Genomic DNA, 19,085 nt, shown 5'->3' on the forward strand with positions numbered 1-19,085 from the left:
AACCCTAACTAGCTGTCTGATATCTATAACCCGTAACTACTGTTCTGTTATCTATAACCCTAACTACTGTTCTGTTTATCTATACCTAACCACTGGTTCTGTTACTATAACCCTAACTACTGTTCTGTTACTATACCTAACTACTGTCTGTTACTATAACCTGAACTACTGTTGTATCTTATACCTAACACTGTTCTGATTACTATAACCGTAACTACTGTTCTTTTATCTATAACCCTAACTACTGTTCTTTATTCTCTTTCTGTTATCTATAACCTAACTACTGTTCTGTTATCTAACCCTAACTACTTTCTTTATCTATAACCTAACTACTGTTCTGTTATCTATAACCCTAACTACTGTCTGTTATCTATAACCCTAACTACTGTTCTGTTATCTATAACCCTAACTACTGTTCTGTTACTATAACCCTAGCTATAACCTAACTACTGTTCTGTTATCTAAACCCTAACTACTGTTCTGTTATCTATAACCCTAACTACTGTTCTGTTATCTATAACCCTAACCACTGTTCTGTTATCTAAATCTATACCCTAACCACTGTTCTGTTATCTATAACCCTAACTACTGTTCTGTTATCTATAACCTAACTACTGTTCTGTTATCTATAACCCTAACCTACTGTTCTGTTATCTATAACCCTAACTACTGTTCTGTTATCTATAACCCTAACTACTGTTCTGTTATCTAAACCCTAACCACTGTTCTGTTATCTATATACCCTAACTACTGTTCTGTTATCTATAACCCTAACCACTGTTCTGTTATCTATAACCCTAACTACTGTTCTGTTATCTATAACCCTAACTACTGTTCTGTTATCTATAACCCTAACTACTGTTCTGTTATCTATAACCCTAACTACTGTTCTGTTATCTATAACCCTAACTACTGTTCTGTTATCTATAACCCTAACTACTGTTCTGTTATCTATAACCCTAACTACTGTTCTGTTATCTATAACCCTAACTACTGTTCTGTTATCTATAACCCTAACTACTGTTCTGTTATCTATAACCCTAACTACTGTTCTGTTATCTATAACCCTAACTACTGTTCTGTTATCTATAACCCTAACTACTGTTCTGTTATCTATAACCCTAACTACTGTTCTGTTATCTATAACCCTAACTACTGTTCTGTTATCTATAACCCTAACTACTGTTCCTGTTATCTATAACCCTAACTACTGTTTCTGTTATCTATAACCCTAACTACTGTTCTGTTATCTATAACCCTAACTACTGTTCTGTTATCTATAACCCTAACTACTGTTCTTGTTATCTATAACCCTAACTACTGTTCTGTTATCTATAACCCTAACTACTGTTCTGTTATCTATAACCCTAACTACTGTTCTGTTATCTATAACCCTAACTACTGTTCTGTTATCTATAACCCTAACTACTGTTCTGTTATCTATAACCCTAACTACTGTTCTGTTATCTATAACCCTAACTACTGTTCTGTTATCTATAACCCTAACTACTGTTCTGTTATCTATAACCCTAACTACTGTTCTGTTATCTATAACCCTAACTACTGTTCTGTTATCTATAACCCTAACTACTGTTCTGTTATCTATAACCCTAACTACTGTTCTGTTATCTATAACCCTAACTACTGTTCTGTTATCTATACCCTAACTACTGTTCTGTTATCTATAACCCTAACTACTGTTCTGTTATCTATAACCCTAACTACTGTTCTGTTATCTATAACCCTAACTACTGTTCTGTTATCTATAACCCTAACTACTGTTCTGTTATCTATAACCCTAACTACTGTTCTGTTATCTATAACCCTAACTACTGTTCTGTTATCTATAACCCTAACTACTGTTCTGTTATCTATAACCCTAACTACTGTTCTGTTATCTATAACCCTAACTACTGTTCTGTTATCTATAACCCTAACTACTGTTCTGTTATCTATAACCCTAACTACTGTTCTGTTATCTATAACCCTAACTACTGTTCTGTTATCTATAACCCTAACTACTGTTCTGTTATCTATAACCCTAACTACTGTTCTGTTATCTATAACCCTAACTACTGTTCTGTTATCTATAACCCTAACTACTGTTCTGTTATCTATAACCCTAACTACTGTTCTGTTATCTATAACCCTAACTACTGTTCTGTTATCTATAACCCTAACTACTGTTCTGTTATCTATAACCCTAACTACTGTTCTGTTATCTATAACCCTAACTACTGTTCTGTTATCTATAACCCTAACTACTGTTCTGGTATCTATAACCCTAACTACTGTTCTGTTATCTATAACCCTAACTACTGTTCTGTTATCTATAACCCCTAACTACTGTTCTGTTATCTATAACCCTAACTACTGTTCTGTTATCTATAACCCTAACTACTGTTCTGTTATCTATAACCCTAACTACTGTTCTGTTATCTATAACCCTAACTACTGTTCTGTTATCTATAACCCTAACTACTGTTCTGGTATCTATAACCCTAACTACTGTTCTGTTATCTATAACCCTAACTACTGTTCTGGTTATCTATAACCCTAACTACTGTTCTGTTATCTATAACCCCTAACTACTGTTCTGTTATCTATAACCCTAACTACTGTTCTGTTATCTATAACCCTAACTACTGTTCTGTTATCTATAACCCTAACTACTGTTCTGTTATCTATAACCCTAACTACTGTTCTGTTATCTATAACCCTAACTACTGTTCTGTTATCTATAACCCTAACTACTGTTCTGTTATCTATAACCCTAACTACTGTTCTGTTATCTATACCCCTAACTACTGTTCTGTTATCTATAACCCTAACTACTGTTCTGTTATCTATAACCCTAACTACTGTTCTGTTATCTATAACCCTAACTACTGTTCTGTTATCTATAACCCTAACTACTGTTCTGGTATCTATAACCCTAACTACTGTTCTGTTATCTATAACCCTAACTACTGTTCTGGTATCTATAACCCTAACTACTGTTCTGTTATCTATAACCCTAACTACTGTTCTGGTATCTATAACCCTAACTACTGTTCTGTTATCTATAACCCTAACTACTGTTCTGTTATCTATAACCCTAACTACTGTTCTGTTATCTATAACCCTAACTACTGTTCTGTTATCTATAACCCTAACTACTGTTCTGTTATCTATAACCCTAACTACTGTTCTGTTATCTATAACCCTAACTACTGTTCTGTTATCTATAACCCTAACTACTGTTCTGTTATCTATAACCCTAACCTACTGTTCTGTTATCTATAACCCCTAACTACTGTTCTGTTATCTATAACCCTAACTACTGTTCTGTTATCTATAACCCTAACTACTGTTCTGTTATCTATAACCCTAACTACTGTTCTGTTATCTATAACCCTAACTACTGTTCTGTTATCTATAACCCTAACTACTGTTCTGTTATCTATAACCCTAACTACTGTTCTGTTATCTATAACCCTAACTACTGTTCTGTTATCTATAACCCTAACTACTGTTCTGTTATCTATAACCCTAACTACTGTTCTGTTATCTATAACCCTAACTACTGTTCTGTTATCTATAACCCTAACTACTGTTCTGTTATCTATAACCCTAACTACTGTTCTGTTATCTATAACCCCTAACTACTGTTCTGTTATCTATAACCCTAACTACTGTTCTGTTATCTATAACCCTAACTACTGTTCTGTTATCTATAACCCTAACTACTGTTCTGTTATCTATAACCCTAACTACTGTTCTGTTATCTATAACCCTAACTACTGTTCTGTTATCTATAACCCTAACTACTGTTCTGTTATCTATAACCCTAACTACTGTTCTGTTATCTATAACCCTAACTACTGTTCTGTTATCTATAACCCCTAACTACTGTTCTGTATCTATAACCCTAACTACTGTTCTGTTATCTATAACCCTAACTACTGTTCTGTTATCTATAACCCTAACTACTGTTCTGTTATCTATAACCCTAACTACTGTTCTGTTATCTATAACCCTAACTACTGTTCTGTTATCTATAACCCTAACTACTGTTCTGTTATCTATAACCCTAACTACTGTTCTGTTATCTATAACCCTAACTACTGTTCTGTTATCTATAACCCTAACTACTGTTCTGTTATCTATAACCCTAACTACTGTTCTGTTATCTATAACCCTAACTACTGTTCTGTTATCTATAACCCTAACTACTGTTCTGTTATCTATAACCCTAACTCACTGTTCTGTTATCTATAACCCTAACTACTGTTCTGTTATCTATAACCCTATACCTACTGTTCTGTTATCTATAACCCTAACTACTGTTCTGTTATCTATAACCCTAACTACTGTTCTGTTATCTATATCCCTAACCTACTGTTCTGTTATCTATAACCCTAACTACTGTTCTGTTATCTATAACCCTAACTACTGTTCTGTTATCTATAACCCTAACTACTGTTCTGTTATCTATAACCCTAACTACTGTTCTGTTATTCTATAACCCTAACCTACTGTTCTGTTATCTATAACCCTAACTACTGTTCTGTTATCTATAACCCTAACCACTGTTCTGTTATCTATAACCCTAACTACTGTCTGTTATCTATAACCCTAACCTACTGTTCTGTTATCTATAACCCTAACTACTGTTCTGTTATCTATAACCCTAACTACTGTTCTGTTATCTATAACCCTAACTACTGTTCTGTATCTATAACCCTAACCTACTGTTCTGTTATCTATAACCCCAACTACTGTTCTGTTATCTATAACCCTAACTACTGTTCTGTTATCTATAACCTAACTACTGTTCTGTTATCTATAACCCTAACTACTGTTCTGTTATCTATAACCCTAACTACTGTTCTGTTATCTATAACCCTAACTACTGTTCTGTTATCTATAACCCTAACTACTGTTCTGTTATCTATAACCCTAACTACTGTTACTTCTGTTATCTATAACCTAACTACTGTTCTGTTATCTATAACCCTAACTACGTTCTGTTATCTATAACCCTAACTACTGTTCTGTTATCTATAACCCTAACTACTGTTCTGTTATCTATAACCCTAACTACTGTTCTGTTATCTATAACCCTAACCACTGTTCTGTTATCTATAACCCTAACTACTGTTCTGTTATCTATAACCCTAACTACTGTTCTGTTATCTATAACCCTAACTACTGTTCTGTTATCTATAACCCTAACTACTGTTCTGTTATCTATAACCCTAACTACTGTTCTGTTATCTATAACCCTAACTACTGTTCTGTTATCTATAACCCTAACTACTGTTCTGTTATCTATAACCCTAACTACTGTTCTGTTATCTATAACCCTAACTACTGTTCTGTTATCTATAACCCTAACTACTGTTCTGTTATCTATAACCCTAACTACTGTTCTGTTATCTATAACCCTAACCACTGTTCTGTTATCTATAACCCTAACTACTGTTCTGTTATCTATAACCCTAACTACTGTTCTGTTATCTATAACCCTAACTACTGTTCTGTTATCTATAACCCTAACTACTGTTCTGTTATCTATAACCCTAACTACTGTTCTGTTATCTATAACCCTAACTACTGTTCTGTTATCTATAACCCTAACTACTGTTCTGTTATCTATAACCCTAACTACTGTTCTGTTATCTATAACCCTAACTACTGTTCTGTTATCTATAACCCTAACCTACTGTTCTGTTATCTATAACCCTAACTACTGTTCTGTTATCTATAACCCTAACTACTGTTCTGTATCTATACCCTATAACCCTAACTACTGTTCTGTTATCTATAACCCTAACTACTGTTCTGTTATCTATAACCCTAACTACTGTTCTGTTATCTATAACCCTAACTACTGTTCTGGTATCTATAACCCTAACTACTGTTCTGTTATCTATAACCCTAACTACTGTTCTGTTATCTATAACCCTAACTACTGTTCTGTTATCTATAACCCTAACTACTGTTCTGTTATCTATAACCCTAACTACTGTTCTGTATCTATAACCCTAACCTACTGTTCTGTTATCTATAACCCTAACTACTGTTCTGTTCTGTTATCTATAACACTAACCACTGTTCTGGTATCTATAAACAAATCCTAACTACTGTCTTGTTTTTCTATAGTCTGTTATATTAACTACTGTTCTGTTATCTATAACCCTAACTACTGTTCTGTTATCTATAACCCTAACTACTGTTCTGTTATCTATAACCCTAACTACTGTTCTGTATATCTATAACCCTAACTACTGTTCTGTTATCTATAACCCTAACTACTGTTCTGTTATCTATAACCCTAACTACTGTTCTGTTATCTATAACCCTAACTACTGTTCTGTTATCTATAACCCTAACTACTGTTCTGTTATCTATAACCCTAACTACTGTTCTGTTATCTATAACCCTAACTACTGTTCTGTTATCTATAACCCTAACTACTGTTCTGTTATCTATAACCCTAACTACTGTTCTGTTATCTATAACCCTAACTACTGTTCTGTTATCTATAACCCTAACTACTGTTCTGTTATCTATAACCCTAACTACTGTTCTGTTATCTATAACCCTAACTACTGTTCTGTTATCTATAACCCTAACTACTGTTCTGTTATCTATAACCCTAACTACTGTTCTGTTATCTATAACCCTAACTACTGTTCTGTTATCTATAACCCTAACTACTGTTCTGTTATCTATAACCCTAACTACTGTTCTGTTATCTATAACCCTAACTACTGTTCTGTTATCTATAACCCTAACTACTGTTCTGTTATCTATAACCCTAACTACTGTTCTGTTATCTATAACCCTAACTACTGTTCTGTTATCTATAACCCTAACCACTGTTCTGTTATCTATAACCCTAACTACTGTTCTGTTATCTATAACCCTAACCACTGTTCTGTTATCTATAACCCTAACTACTGTTCTGTTATCTATAACCCTAACTACTGTTCTGTTATCTATAACCCTAACCACTGTTCTGTTATCTATAACCCTAACTACTGTTCTGTTATCTATAACCCTAACCACTGTTCTGTTATCTATAACCCTAACCACTGTTCTGTTATCTATAACCCTAACCACTGTTCTGTTATCTATAACCCTAACTACTGTTCTGTTATCTATAACCCTAACCACTGTTCTGTTATCTATAACCCTAACTACTGTTCTGTTATCTATAACCCTAACTACTGTTCTGTTATCTATCACCCTAACTACTGTTCTGTTATCTATAACCCTAACTACTGTTCTGTTATCTATAACCCTAACTACTGTTCTGTTATCTATAACCCTAACTACTGTTCTGGTATCTATAACCCTAACTACTGTTCTGGTATCTATAACCCTAACTACTGTTCTGTTATCTATAACCCTAACTACTGTTCTGTTATCTATAACCCTAACCACTGTTCTGTTATCTATAACCCTAACTACTGTTCTGTTATCTATAACCCTAACCACTGTTCTGTTATCTATAACCCTAACTACTGTTCTGTTATCTATAACCCTAACTACTGTTCTGTTATCTATAACCCTAACTACTGTTCTGTTATCTATAACCCTAACTACTGTTCTGTTATCTATAACCCTAACTACTGTTCTGTTATCTATAACCCTAACTACTGTTCTGTTATCTATAACCCTAACTACTGTTCTGTTATCTATAACCCTAACTACTGTCCTGTTATCTATAACCCTAACTACTGTCCTGTTATCTATAACCCTAACTACTGTTCTGTTATCTATAACCCTAACTACTGTTCTGTTATCTATAACCCTAACTACTGTTCTGTTATCTATAACCCTAACTACTGTTCTGTTATCTATAACCCTAACTACTGTTCTGTTATCTATAACCCTAACTACTGTTCTGTTATCTATAACCCTAACTACTGTTCTGGTATCTATAACCCTAACTACTGTTCTGTTATCTATAACCCTAACCACTGTTCCACTGTCCTTCATAGATCCAGGAGGAAAGTTTTAGGTAGGAAGGACTCTGGAGAGTTAAATGCCCGGAGCCGTCTGTGTGCTGCATCTGGGAGCACCTCACCTTGTACCCCCGTCAACCCACCTGGCAACACTGTGACCTCTCTGGTGACCCCCAGCACCCCGACTGGCCCCCAGAAGGCCCCAGGACCCATCTACCGCAGTCTGAAGAAGTCCTCCACCTCCAACGAGGAGTTCAAACTACTGCTCCTGAAGAAAGGCAGCCGCTCAGACTCCAGCTACCGCATGTCGGCCACAGAGATCCTGAAGAGCCCCATCGGCCACAAGTCCCCTGGAGACCACCTGCCCACGCTGGAGGAGCCCCTCTCCCCTCCGCCAGGCACGGAGAAGCTCCCCAGCCCCTTCACAGAGGGCTTGTCTCCTAAAGGCCTGTCCCCTGTAGCCTCCTTCAGACAGAGCCGGTCCCGCGTCCCTCCGCCAGCCACCAGCAGCCACTACAGCATCCGCAGCAGACACCACCCGGCCCCCATGCAGGCCATCTCAGAGGGCGAGACGGAGAACTCAGACAGGAGCCCCTCCTCACAGGGCTCCTCCTAACAGACAGCACCTTTGTGTAAAACCGACAGAGGAACAGCTTAAGGTTTTCCATTAGACTAGATAGTAGAGAGCAACTGGACCAGAATGACTTAGAACATTTGAACTGTGGCTAATTGTTTCTAATACAGTATGTATATCTGTTTTTAGCTTTTTGTATTGAAGGAAAACAGAGAGACTTAAGAAACAGAAATGTGGTAAACTTCTATAGCTATGTTCTGTTGTACTTTAGCAGAAGACATCACCTCTACCTGAGGAATGATTTTCTCATGAAATAAAGAAATGCTTTTTAAACTGTTAGGAAAGTAAACAGGAATATGTACTGTGCTATATCAAGGCTGTTTTTATATCAAGGCAACCTTGTGTTGTAACTCTACAGAAAAGACATGGGTATCTTCCATTGTAACCCTTAACCCTTAACCCTTAAATGATATTGCTGGAAAATGCCACATGTATAGAATGTATCAATATAATGAGATTTACAGTATAATATATTCACATTTCACCAATGCTGTAAAAGTTGTGAAATACCTTTATAGAGTACCTCCGTATGAGTCATAATACCCATAAAACATGGCGGTCAAACAAGGAAATGGTTCCAATCGTTTTTCCACCATTCATTTTTCCCATAGGGGATTTTAAACACTTAAATAAGGGCTGTGTTTCGTGTAGGCCAATGGCAGTCAGTGCCATTTATTATGAGCAAGGCCTTATTTCTATTACAGCATGTTGGATGACTGTCATTCATATTCCATCCACCCAGTTCAATGTAACAGCGATAGGTTTAGGCTACTACATGATACTCTAATGTTCCCTGTACCCATCATGAGGTTGCTACAACCTAGCCTATGAATAAAAGTTTACAACGTAGGTGCACACAGGTCAAGAGATACATTTGAGATGACAGTGACACGTTCAATACCTCCTTGCACACGCTTACCTGGATCTAGCAGATCTAGGGTGTAATCATTAGTCCAAAAGTTGCAAACGAAAGTTTCTATTGGACAAATTCAGGTATTTTTTTATCCCTGTTTCGTTTGCTTCCATTTAAGAAAAGTTTTTCAACAGAATCGGCCGAATGAATACACCCCTGATCACGCATAAACACAGTTCACTTTCATAGCAGCCACGTTGTATTCATTCTAGCATCTATGCACTCTCCTCCTCTCACCTCTTCCCTTTGTTTGTGGACTTCAATGCACAACACATCAGCTGTATGTGACCAGGTGAAAAAACCTTTCCAAGCCAAACCATGTCATAACCGCTACACAGTCTACACCGTTGTCATCATATTAGCTAAAGTAACGTCCTAGTCAACGTAGCTAATAGAACTAATGTGTTAGTAAACCCTCTATAATCATGCAGTAACATTACAGTGTAAGCAGTTACACAAGCGGCCCCGGTGGCAATAAATTAATAAAACCAAAAGCTTACCTTGACTTGGAAGAGTTCCAGTGTTGTGTTGGATAGTCATAGCCAGCTGGCTAACATAGCATCCCTTTGTTTGAGCCGGGTGTTTGAGTAACTAAACTAGGCAGCTGCATTTGCTAGCTAAGTAAGTGAAACTGAAAGTGGAAAAAAATGACTCTCTCTTACTTCTCCTTCATTTTGGAATAAATTAATTTGTTAAAAACTGTTCAACTATTGTCTTTCTCTCTCTTTGAGTCAACTACTCACCACATATTATGCACTGCTGTGCTAGCTAGCTGTAGCTTATGCTTTCAGTACTAGATTCATTCTCTGATCCTTTGATTGGGTGGACAACATGTCAGTTCATGCTGCAAGTGCTCTGAAGTTGTCATAATTACTGTGTAAGTCTATATAAGGGGGTGAGAACCATGAGCCTCCTAGGTTTTATATTGAAGTCAATGTACCCAGAGGAGGACGGAAGCTAGCTGTCCTCCGGCTACACCATGGTGCTACCCTACAGAGTGCTGTTGAGGCTACTGTAGACCTTCATTGCAAAACAGTGTGTTTTAATCAATTATTTGGTGACATTAATATATTTCAGATAGTTTTATCTAAAAAGGATATCTTTCAATGTTTTACCATTTTTATATTTCTGAAATTCACTGAGGAGGATGGTCCTCCCCTTCCTCCTCTGAGGATCCTCCACTGGTGTAGACTTACCCTGGCATGACGTTTTGATAACCGTGTAAATCTCTTTAGGATAAGGTGACTTTCATCAATATATTCACCTGTATTTACCCCCACAAAATGAAATGCTAATTACAATAGCTGCTAATGTGGCTATCATAAAGAACTACAAATGCCTTGATGATCTGGACGAGACAGCCGAATCGAGGCAAAGGTAAGAATCTCTGGATTAACTATCTAATGTTAGCTAAATGTAGTTTTGAACTGACTTGTGCAAGTTTTAAATTGACACAATACCTGTCAGCAAAGGTCTCAGCTAGAGGTGACTGTCATTAGGGTGCTGAAGGTGGGTGTGGTGTATGAATCAGGCGCAGGACGCAGAGGCTCAGTCCAAAGGCTTTAGTGCAATATTCACACAAAACAAAAGCACAATAAGCCTGAAAGCGAATACAAGGCGCACACAGGCGACAAAATAAACGGCGCACAAAACATGTGCAAAGTAACCACTCCAAAACACTGGAGGGAAATAGTAGCTCCAACACGTAACAGAAGCGCAATCACACACAAACACAGACACACACAACGAGAACTAAATAGAACACTAACGAGGACTAACTAGACACAGGTGTACAACATTAAGACCAAACCAAACGAACATGAAACATAGATCGGTGGCAGCTAGTACTCCGGGGACGACGACCGCCGAAGCCTGCCCGAACCAGGAGGAGGAGCAGCCTCGGCCGAAACCGTGACAGTACCCCCCCCCCCTTGACGCGCGGCTTCAGCCGTGCGCCGACCCCGGCCTCGGGGACGACCAGGAGGACGCGGAGCAGGGCGCGCGGGATGGTCCCGGTGGAACTCCGACAGGAGAGATGGGTCTAGGATGTCCCTCCGCGGCACCCAGCACCGCTCCTCCGGGCCGTACCCCTCCCACTCCACGAGATACTGGAGACCCCCCATCCGGCGTCTGGAGTCCAAGATGGACCGAACGGTGTACGCCGGAGCCCCCTCGATGTCCAATGGGGGCGGAGGAGTCTCTCCTATCTCATTGTCCTGGAGTGGACCAGCTACCACCGGCCTGAGAAGAGACACATGGAACGAGGGGTTAATATTCTTATATTCAACAGGTAGATGTAACTTATAACACACCTCGTTCAATCTTCTCAGGACTTTAAAGGGCCCCACAAACCGCAGACCCAGCTTCCGGCAGGGCAGGCGGAGGGGTAGGTTTCTGGTAGAGAGCCAGACTCGATCTCCGGGTGCGTACACCGGCCCCTCACTGCGGTGGAGATCGGCGCTCGCCTTGTGACGACGGACGGCCCGCTGCAGGTGGACGTGGGCAGCGTTCCACGTCTCTTCCGAGCGCCTCATCCAATCATCCACCGCAGGGGCCTCGATCTGGCTCTGCTGCCACGGTGCCAGAACCGGCTGGTAACCTAATACACATTGGAAAGGGGTTAGGTTGGTAGAGGAGTGGCGGAGAGAATTCTGGGCCATCTCGGCCCAGGGAATGTAACGCGCCCACTCCTCAGGCCGGTCCTGGCAATACGACCTCAGAAACCTACCCACATCCTGGTTGACACGTTCTACCTGCCCGTTACTCTCTGGGTGGTACCCCGAGGTAAGGCTAACCGAGACCCCCAAACGCTCCATAAACGCTCTCCACACCCGGGAGGTAAACTGGGGGCCTCGATCAGACACTATATCCTCGGGGACCCCGTAATGCCGGAAGACGTGGGTAAATAGGGCCTCAGCAGTCTGTAGGGCAGTAGGAAGACCCGACATAGGGAGAAGACGACAGGCCTTAGAGAACTGGTCCACAACGACCAGGATGGTGGTATTCCCCTGAGAGAGGGGAAGGTCTGTTACAAAATCCACCGAGAGGTGGGACCATGGTCGTTGTGGAACGGGTAGGGGCTGTAACTTACCCCTGGGCAGATGTCGGGGCGCCTTACACTGGGCGCACACCGAGCAGGAGGAGACATAAACCCTCACATCCCTAGCCAAAGTGGGCCACCAGTATTTAGTGCTAAGGCAATGCACTGTCCGGCCGATACCCGGATGTCCAGAGGAGGGTGACGTGTGAGCCCAGTAAATGAGTCGATCCCGAATCTCGAGCGGAACGTACTTCCGACCCTCAGGACACTGTGGAGGGCTGGGGTCGGTACGCAACGCTCGCTCGATTTCGGCATCGACCTCCCACACCACCGGTGCCACAAGGAAAGACTCCGGTAGTATGGGAGTGGGCTCAACGGACCTCTCCTCCGTGTCATACCGCCGGGACAGCGCATCTGCCTTACCATTCTGGGACCCAGGGATGTACGTGATTTTAAATACGAACCTGGTGAGAAACATACTCCATCGAGCCTGGCGAGGGTTCAGTCTCCTCGCTGCCCGGATGTACTCCAGGTTCCGATGGTCAGTCAAAATGAGGAAAGGGTGTTGAGCCCCCTCAAGCCAATGCCTCCACACCTTAAGGGCTTGAACTACAGCTAACAGCTCCCTGTCCCCAACGTCATAGTTACGCTCCGCCGGGCTGAGCTTCTTAGAGTAAAAAGCACAGGGGCGGAGTTTAGGTGGCGTGCCGGACCGTTGAGAGAGAACGGCCCCTATACCAGCCTCAGACGCGTCTACCTCAACCTGAAAGGGTAATGCGGGATCCGGATGCGCCAGCACCGGAGCCGACGTAAACAGGTCCTTCAGTCTCCTAAAGGCCCTGTCCGCATCGGCTGACCACTGCAGTCGCACCGGACCCCCTTCAGAAGGGACGTGATGGGAGCTGCCACCTGTCCAAAACCCCGGATAAACCTCCGGTAGTAATTCGCAAAGCCCAAAAACTGCTGCACCTCTTTTACAGTAGTTGGGGTTTGCCAATTACGCACAGCGGACACACGATCCACCTCCATTCTCACCCCTGACGCGGACAACCGATAACCCAAAAAGGAGACCGACTCCTGGAAAAACAGACATTTCTCTGCCTTGACATATAGGTCGTGCTCCAACAGCCTCCTCAATACACGACGCACCAGGGTTATATGCTCGGCTCGGGTAGACGAGTACACCAGAATGTCATCAATGTACACGACCACCCCTTGTCCCTGCATATCCCGGAAAATCTCATCTACGAAGGATTGGAAGACTGATGGAGCATTCATCAACCCATATGGCATGACGAGATATTCGAAATGACCTGACGTGGTACTAAACGCTGTCTTCCATTCGTCACCCTCCCTAATGCACACCAAGTTATACGCGCTCCTGAGATCCAGTTTTGTGAAAAACCGCGCTCCATGCAATGACTCCGTCATGGTCGCAATCAGAGGGAGTGGATAACTGTATTTCACAGTAATCTGATTGAGACCACGGTAATCAATGCACGGGCGCAACCCTCCATCTTTCTTTTTCACAAAAAAGAAGCTCGAGGAGGCGGGAGAAATGGAGGGCCGAATGTATCCCTGTCTCAAAGATTCGGCTATGTAAGTCTCCATAGCTTTTCTCTCCTCTTGAGACAAAGGATACACATGGCTCCGTGGGAGCGCTGCTCCTGCCTGGAGATCAATCGCACAATCCCCCTGTCTATGAGGAGGCAACTGCGTCGCCCTAGTTTTACTAAACACGAGAGCTAAATCCCCATATTCAGGCGGAATGTGCAGTGCGGGCACTTGGTTTGGACTCTCCACCGAAGTCGCCCCCACGGAAACACCCAGACATCGCCCCTCGCACTGAGCAGACCACCCATCGAGAGCCCTCTGTTGCCACGAAATAGCAGGGTTGTGGGTGCTTAACCAGGGAATCCCCAGCACCACTGGGTACGCAGGAGAGTCGATCAGATACAGCTGTATAGTCTCCTCATGACCCCCCTGCGCACACATCCGAAGTGGCGCTGTGATCTCCCCGATCAACCCCGACCCCAACGGGCGGCTATCTAAGGCATGAACGGGAAACCTCACCCGGCCCGGACACGGAAAGGATTGACAGATTGATAGCTCTTTCTCGATTCTGTGGGTGGTGTGTGATTCTGTCATTAGGGTGCTGAAGGTGGGTGTGGTGTATGAATCAGGCGCAGGACGCAGAGGCTCAGTCCAAAGGCTTTAGTGCAATATTCACACAAAACAAAAGCACAATAAGCCTGAAAGCGAATACAAGGCGCACACAGGCGACAAAATAAACGGCGCACAAAACATGTGCAAAGTAACCACTCCAAAACACTGGAGGGAAATAGTAGCTCCAACACGTAACAGAAGCGCAATCACACACAAACACAGACACACACAACGATAACTAAATAGAACACTAACGAGGACTAACTAGACACAGGTGTACAACATTAAGACCAAACCAAACGAACATGAAACATAGATCGGTGGCAGCTAGTACTCCGGGGACGACGACCGCCGAAGCCTGCCCGAACCAGGAGGAGGAGCAGCCTCGGCCGAAACCGTGACAGTGACATGCAGGAGCTTGCAGGGATTTGTAGTTTTGCATGATGTCTACTTTGATGCTGATTAGCGTTTTCTAATCTGAGAGTAATTGATAAAAGTCACCTTGTCCTAGAGAGATTTACACGGTTATCAAAACGTCACGCCAGGGTAAGACTACACAAAACACAGCCCTTATTTTGTGTTTCTAAAATCCCCTATGGGAAAAATGAATGGTGGAAAAACTACCATTTCCCTGTTTGACCGCTAGGATTTCTGGGTATTATGACACTGCCACAGTGGGGCTCTATTAACAGGCTATGGTACATGATGTCTTGCTTTTTAATAAATATGATTCCTCTCTACTATAAATGTGATAAATAGTAGCCTAGTCCACATTTCCTCTGGTTCAATAGTAGCCTAGTCCACATTTCCTCTGGTTCAATAGTAGCCTAGTCCACATTTCCTCTGGTTCAATAGTAGCCTAGTCCACATTTCCTCTGGTTCAATAGTAGCCTAGTCCACATTTCCTCTGGTTCAATAGTAGCCTAGTCCACATTTCCTCTGGTTCAATAGTAGCCTAGTCCACATTTCCTCTGGTTCAATAGTAGCCTAGTCCACATTTCCTCTGGTTCAATAGTAGCCTAGTCCACATTTCCTCTGGTTCAATAGTAGCCTAGTCCACATTTCCTCTGGTTCAACAGAATACAGCACTGTAGTGCCACGTTACATATACTGAGTGAACAAAACATCAGGAACACCTTCCTAATATTGACTTGCACCAATAGAAGATTTTGAAGATTTTTACTAAACAAACGAATTAGGAAATAATTGAATAACAAAATACCAACCACTCAAAGATGAATGAGGACTGACACTGTGCAAGGAAGAGCAGGAGAAACGTGGTCAAGGTATCTAGTAGCTATAGCTTAGTGTTCTATAGTAGCTGCTGTCCTTAACGAGGGCTGGAGAGCAGCTTGGTGTTCTACAGTAGCTGCTGTCCTTAACGAGGGCTGGAGAGCAGCTTAGTGTTCTATAGTAGCTGTTGTCCTTAACGAGGGCTGGAGAGCAGCTTGGTGTTCTATAGTAGCTGTTGTCCTTAACGAGGGCTGGAGAGCAGCTTGGTGTTCTACAGTAGCTGTTGTCCTTAACGAGGGCTGGAGAGCAGCTTGGTGTTCTACAGTAGCTGTTGTCCTTAACGAGGGCTGGAGAGCAGCTTAGTTCATATTCTCTCATCATGGTACATCTTTATTAAACAGCTTTAAAAATACTACACCTTTATTAAACAGCATTTAAAAAATCAATTATGGAATTTACATTCATATTATTTGAAAGAATATGAGATTTTCAATCGATTTAACATAACTCTAGAGACTTGAATTATGGCACTTGATAACTAACTTGACAATCTGTTGAAGTTGGGTGATGAGGAGCAGGCAGCCAGATGGGATTGTGGGACATATGTGAGATCAGGGTTTAGGGTGAGGTCAGGGGTTAGGAGTCATGGAGGTGGAGCTGTGCAGTAGGAGATGAGTTGGACATTTAATGTGGTTCAGGTTGTTTGTGGTTTGTTGAGTTTGATGTGCATTATGAAGTGTTGAAAACAGTAAAGAGTTTAAGTGGAACAGAATGGAAAATAGTGTGTAAGGTTAACCCTTCCTGTGTGTAAGGTTATTAACCCTTCCTGTGTGTAAGGTTATTAACCCTTCCTGTGTGTAAGGTTATTAACCCTTCCTGTGTGTAAGGTTATTAACCCTTCCTGTGTGTAAGGTTATTAACCCTTCCTGTGTGTAAAGTTAACCCTTCCTGTGTGTAAGGTTAACCCTTCCTGTGTGTAAGGTTATTAACCCTTCCTGTGTGTAAGGTTAACCCTTCCTGTGTGTAAGGTTATTAACCCTTCCTGTGTGTAAGGTTATTAACCCTTCCTGTGTGTAAGGTTATTAACCCTTCCTGTGTGTAAGGTTATTAACCCTTCCTGTGTGTAAGGTTATTAACCCTTCCTGTGTGTAAGGTTATTAACCCTTCCTGTGTGTAAGGTGGTTAACCCATCCTGTGTGTAAGGTTATTAACCCTTCCTGTGTGTAAGGTTATTAACCCTTCCTGTGTGTAAGGTTATTAACCCTTCCTGTGTGTAAGGTTATTAACTCTTCCTGTGTGTAAGGTTATTAACCCTTCCTGTGTGTAAGGTTAACCCTTCCTGTGTGTAAGGTTATTAACCCTTCCTGTGTGTAAGGTTAACCCTTCCTGTGTGTAAGGTTATTAACCCTTCCTGTGTGTAAGGTTATTAACTCTTCCTGTGTGTAAGGTTATTAACCCTTCCTGTGTGTAAGGTTAACCCTTCCTGTGTGTAAGGTTATTAACCCTTCCTGTGTGTAAGGTTAACCCTTCCTGTGTGTAAGGTTATTAACCCTTCCTGTGTGTAAGGTTATTAACCCTTCCTGTGTGTAAGGTTATTAACTCTTCCTGTGTGTAAGGTTATTAACTCTTCCTGTGTGTAAGGTTAACCCTTCCTGTGTGTAAGGTTATTAACCCTTCCTGTGTGTAAGGTTAACCCTTCTTGTGTGTAAGGTTATTAACCCTTCCTGTGTGTAAGGTTATTAACCCTTCCTGTGTGTAAGGTTATTAACCCTTCCTGTGTGTAAGGTTATTAACTCTTCCTGTGTGTAAGGTTAACCCTTCCTGTGTGTAAGGTTATTAACCCTTCCTGTGTGTAAGGTTATTAACCCTTCCTGTGTGTAAGGTTATTAACCCTTCCTGTGTGTAAGGTTATTAACCCTTCCTGTGTGTAAGGTTATTAACCCTTCCTGTGTGTAAGGTTATTAACCCTTCCTGTGTGTAAGGTTATTAACCCTTCCTGTGTGTAAGGTTATTAACCCTTCCTGTGTGTAAAGTTAACCCTTCCTGTGTGTAAGGTTAACCCTTCCTGTGTGTAAGGTTATTAACCCTTCCTGTGTGTAAGGTTAACCCTTCCTGTGTGTAAGGTTATTAACCCTTCCTGTGTGTAAGGTTATTAACCCTTCCTGTGTGTAAGGTTATTAACCATTCCTGTGTGTAAGGTTATTAACCCTTCCTGTGTGTAAGGTTAACCCTTCCTGTGTGTAAGGTTAACCCTTCCTGTGTGTAAGGTTATTAACCCTTCCTGTGTGTAAGGTTAACCCTTCCTGTGTGTAAGGTTATTAACCCTTCCTGTGTGTAAGGTTATTAACCCTTCCTGTGTGTAAGGTGGTTAACCCATCCTGTGTGTAAGGTTATTAACCCTTCCTGTGTGTAAGGTTATTAACCCTTCCTGTGTGTAAGGTTATTAACCCTTCCTGTGTGTAAGGTTATTAACTCTTCCTGTGTGTAAGGTTATTAACCCTTCCTGTGTGTAAGGTTAACCCTTCCTGTGTGTAAGGTTATTAACCCTTCCTGTGTGTAAGGTTAACCCTTCCTGTGTGTAAGGTTATTAACCCTTCCTGTGTGTAAGGTTATTAACTCTTCCTGTGTGTAAGGTTATTAACCCTTCCTGTGTGTAAGGTTAACCCTTCCTGTGTGTAAGGTTATTAACCCTTCCTGTGTGTAAGGTTAACCCTTCCTGTGTGTAAGGTTATTAACCCTTCCTGTGTGTAAGGTTATTAACCCTTCCTGTGTGTAAGGTTATTAACTCTTCCTGTGTGTAAGGTTATTAACTCTTCCTGTGTGTAAGGTTAACCCTTCCTGTGTGTAAGGTTAACCCTTCCTGTGTGTAAGGTTAACCCTTCCTGTGTGTAAGGTTATTAACCCTTCCTGTGTGTAAGGTTATTAACCCTTCCTGTGTGTAAGGTTAACCCTTCCTGTGTGTAAGGTTATTAACCCTTCCTGTGTGTAAGGTTATTAACCCTTCCTGTGTGTAAGGTTATTAACCCTTCCTGTGTGTAAGGTTATTAACCCTTCCTGTGTGTAAGGTTATTAACCCTTCCTGTGTGTAAGGTTATTAACCCTTCCTGTGTGTAAGGTTATTAACCCTTCCTGTGTGTAAGG

General features: G+C 41.4%; 1 protein-coding gene across 1 annotated transcript in view; it reads left to right on the forward strand.

Annotated features, from left to right (window-relative positions):
- The window catches only part of nhsa (Nance-Horan syndrome a (congenital cataracts and dental anomalies)), a gene marked incomplete at its 5' end in the record, with an annotated part of 194,478 nt that extends 185,325 nt beyond the window's left edge, over positions 1-9,153 (forward strand). Inside the window, one exon of the mRNA XM_084198091.1 lies at positions 7,995-9,153. Coding sequence (XP_084054217.1) covers positions 7,995-8,574 — 580 coding nt within the window. The 3' untranslated portion in view covers positions 8,575-9,153. The remainder of the gene's footprint in view (positions 1-7,994) is intronic.
- Positions 9,154-19,085: the final 9,932 nt, after the last annotated feature.

Source organism: Coregonus lavaretus, assembly GCF_964263955.1.
Source record: "Coregonus lavaretus genome assembly, contig: HAP1_SCAFFOLD_365, whole genome shotgun sequence".
NCBI lineage: Eukaryota > Metazoa > Chordata > Actinopteri > Salmoniformes > Salmonidae > Coregonus > Coregonus lavaretus.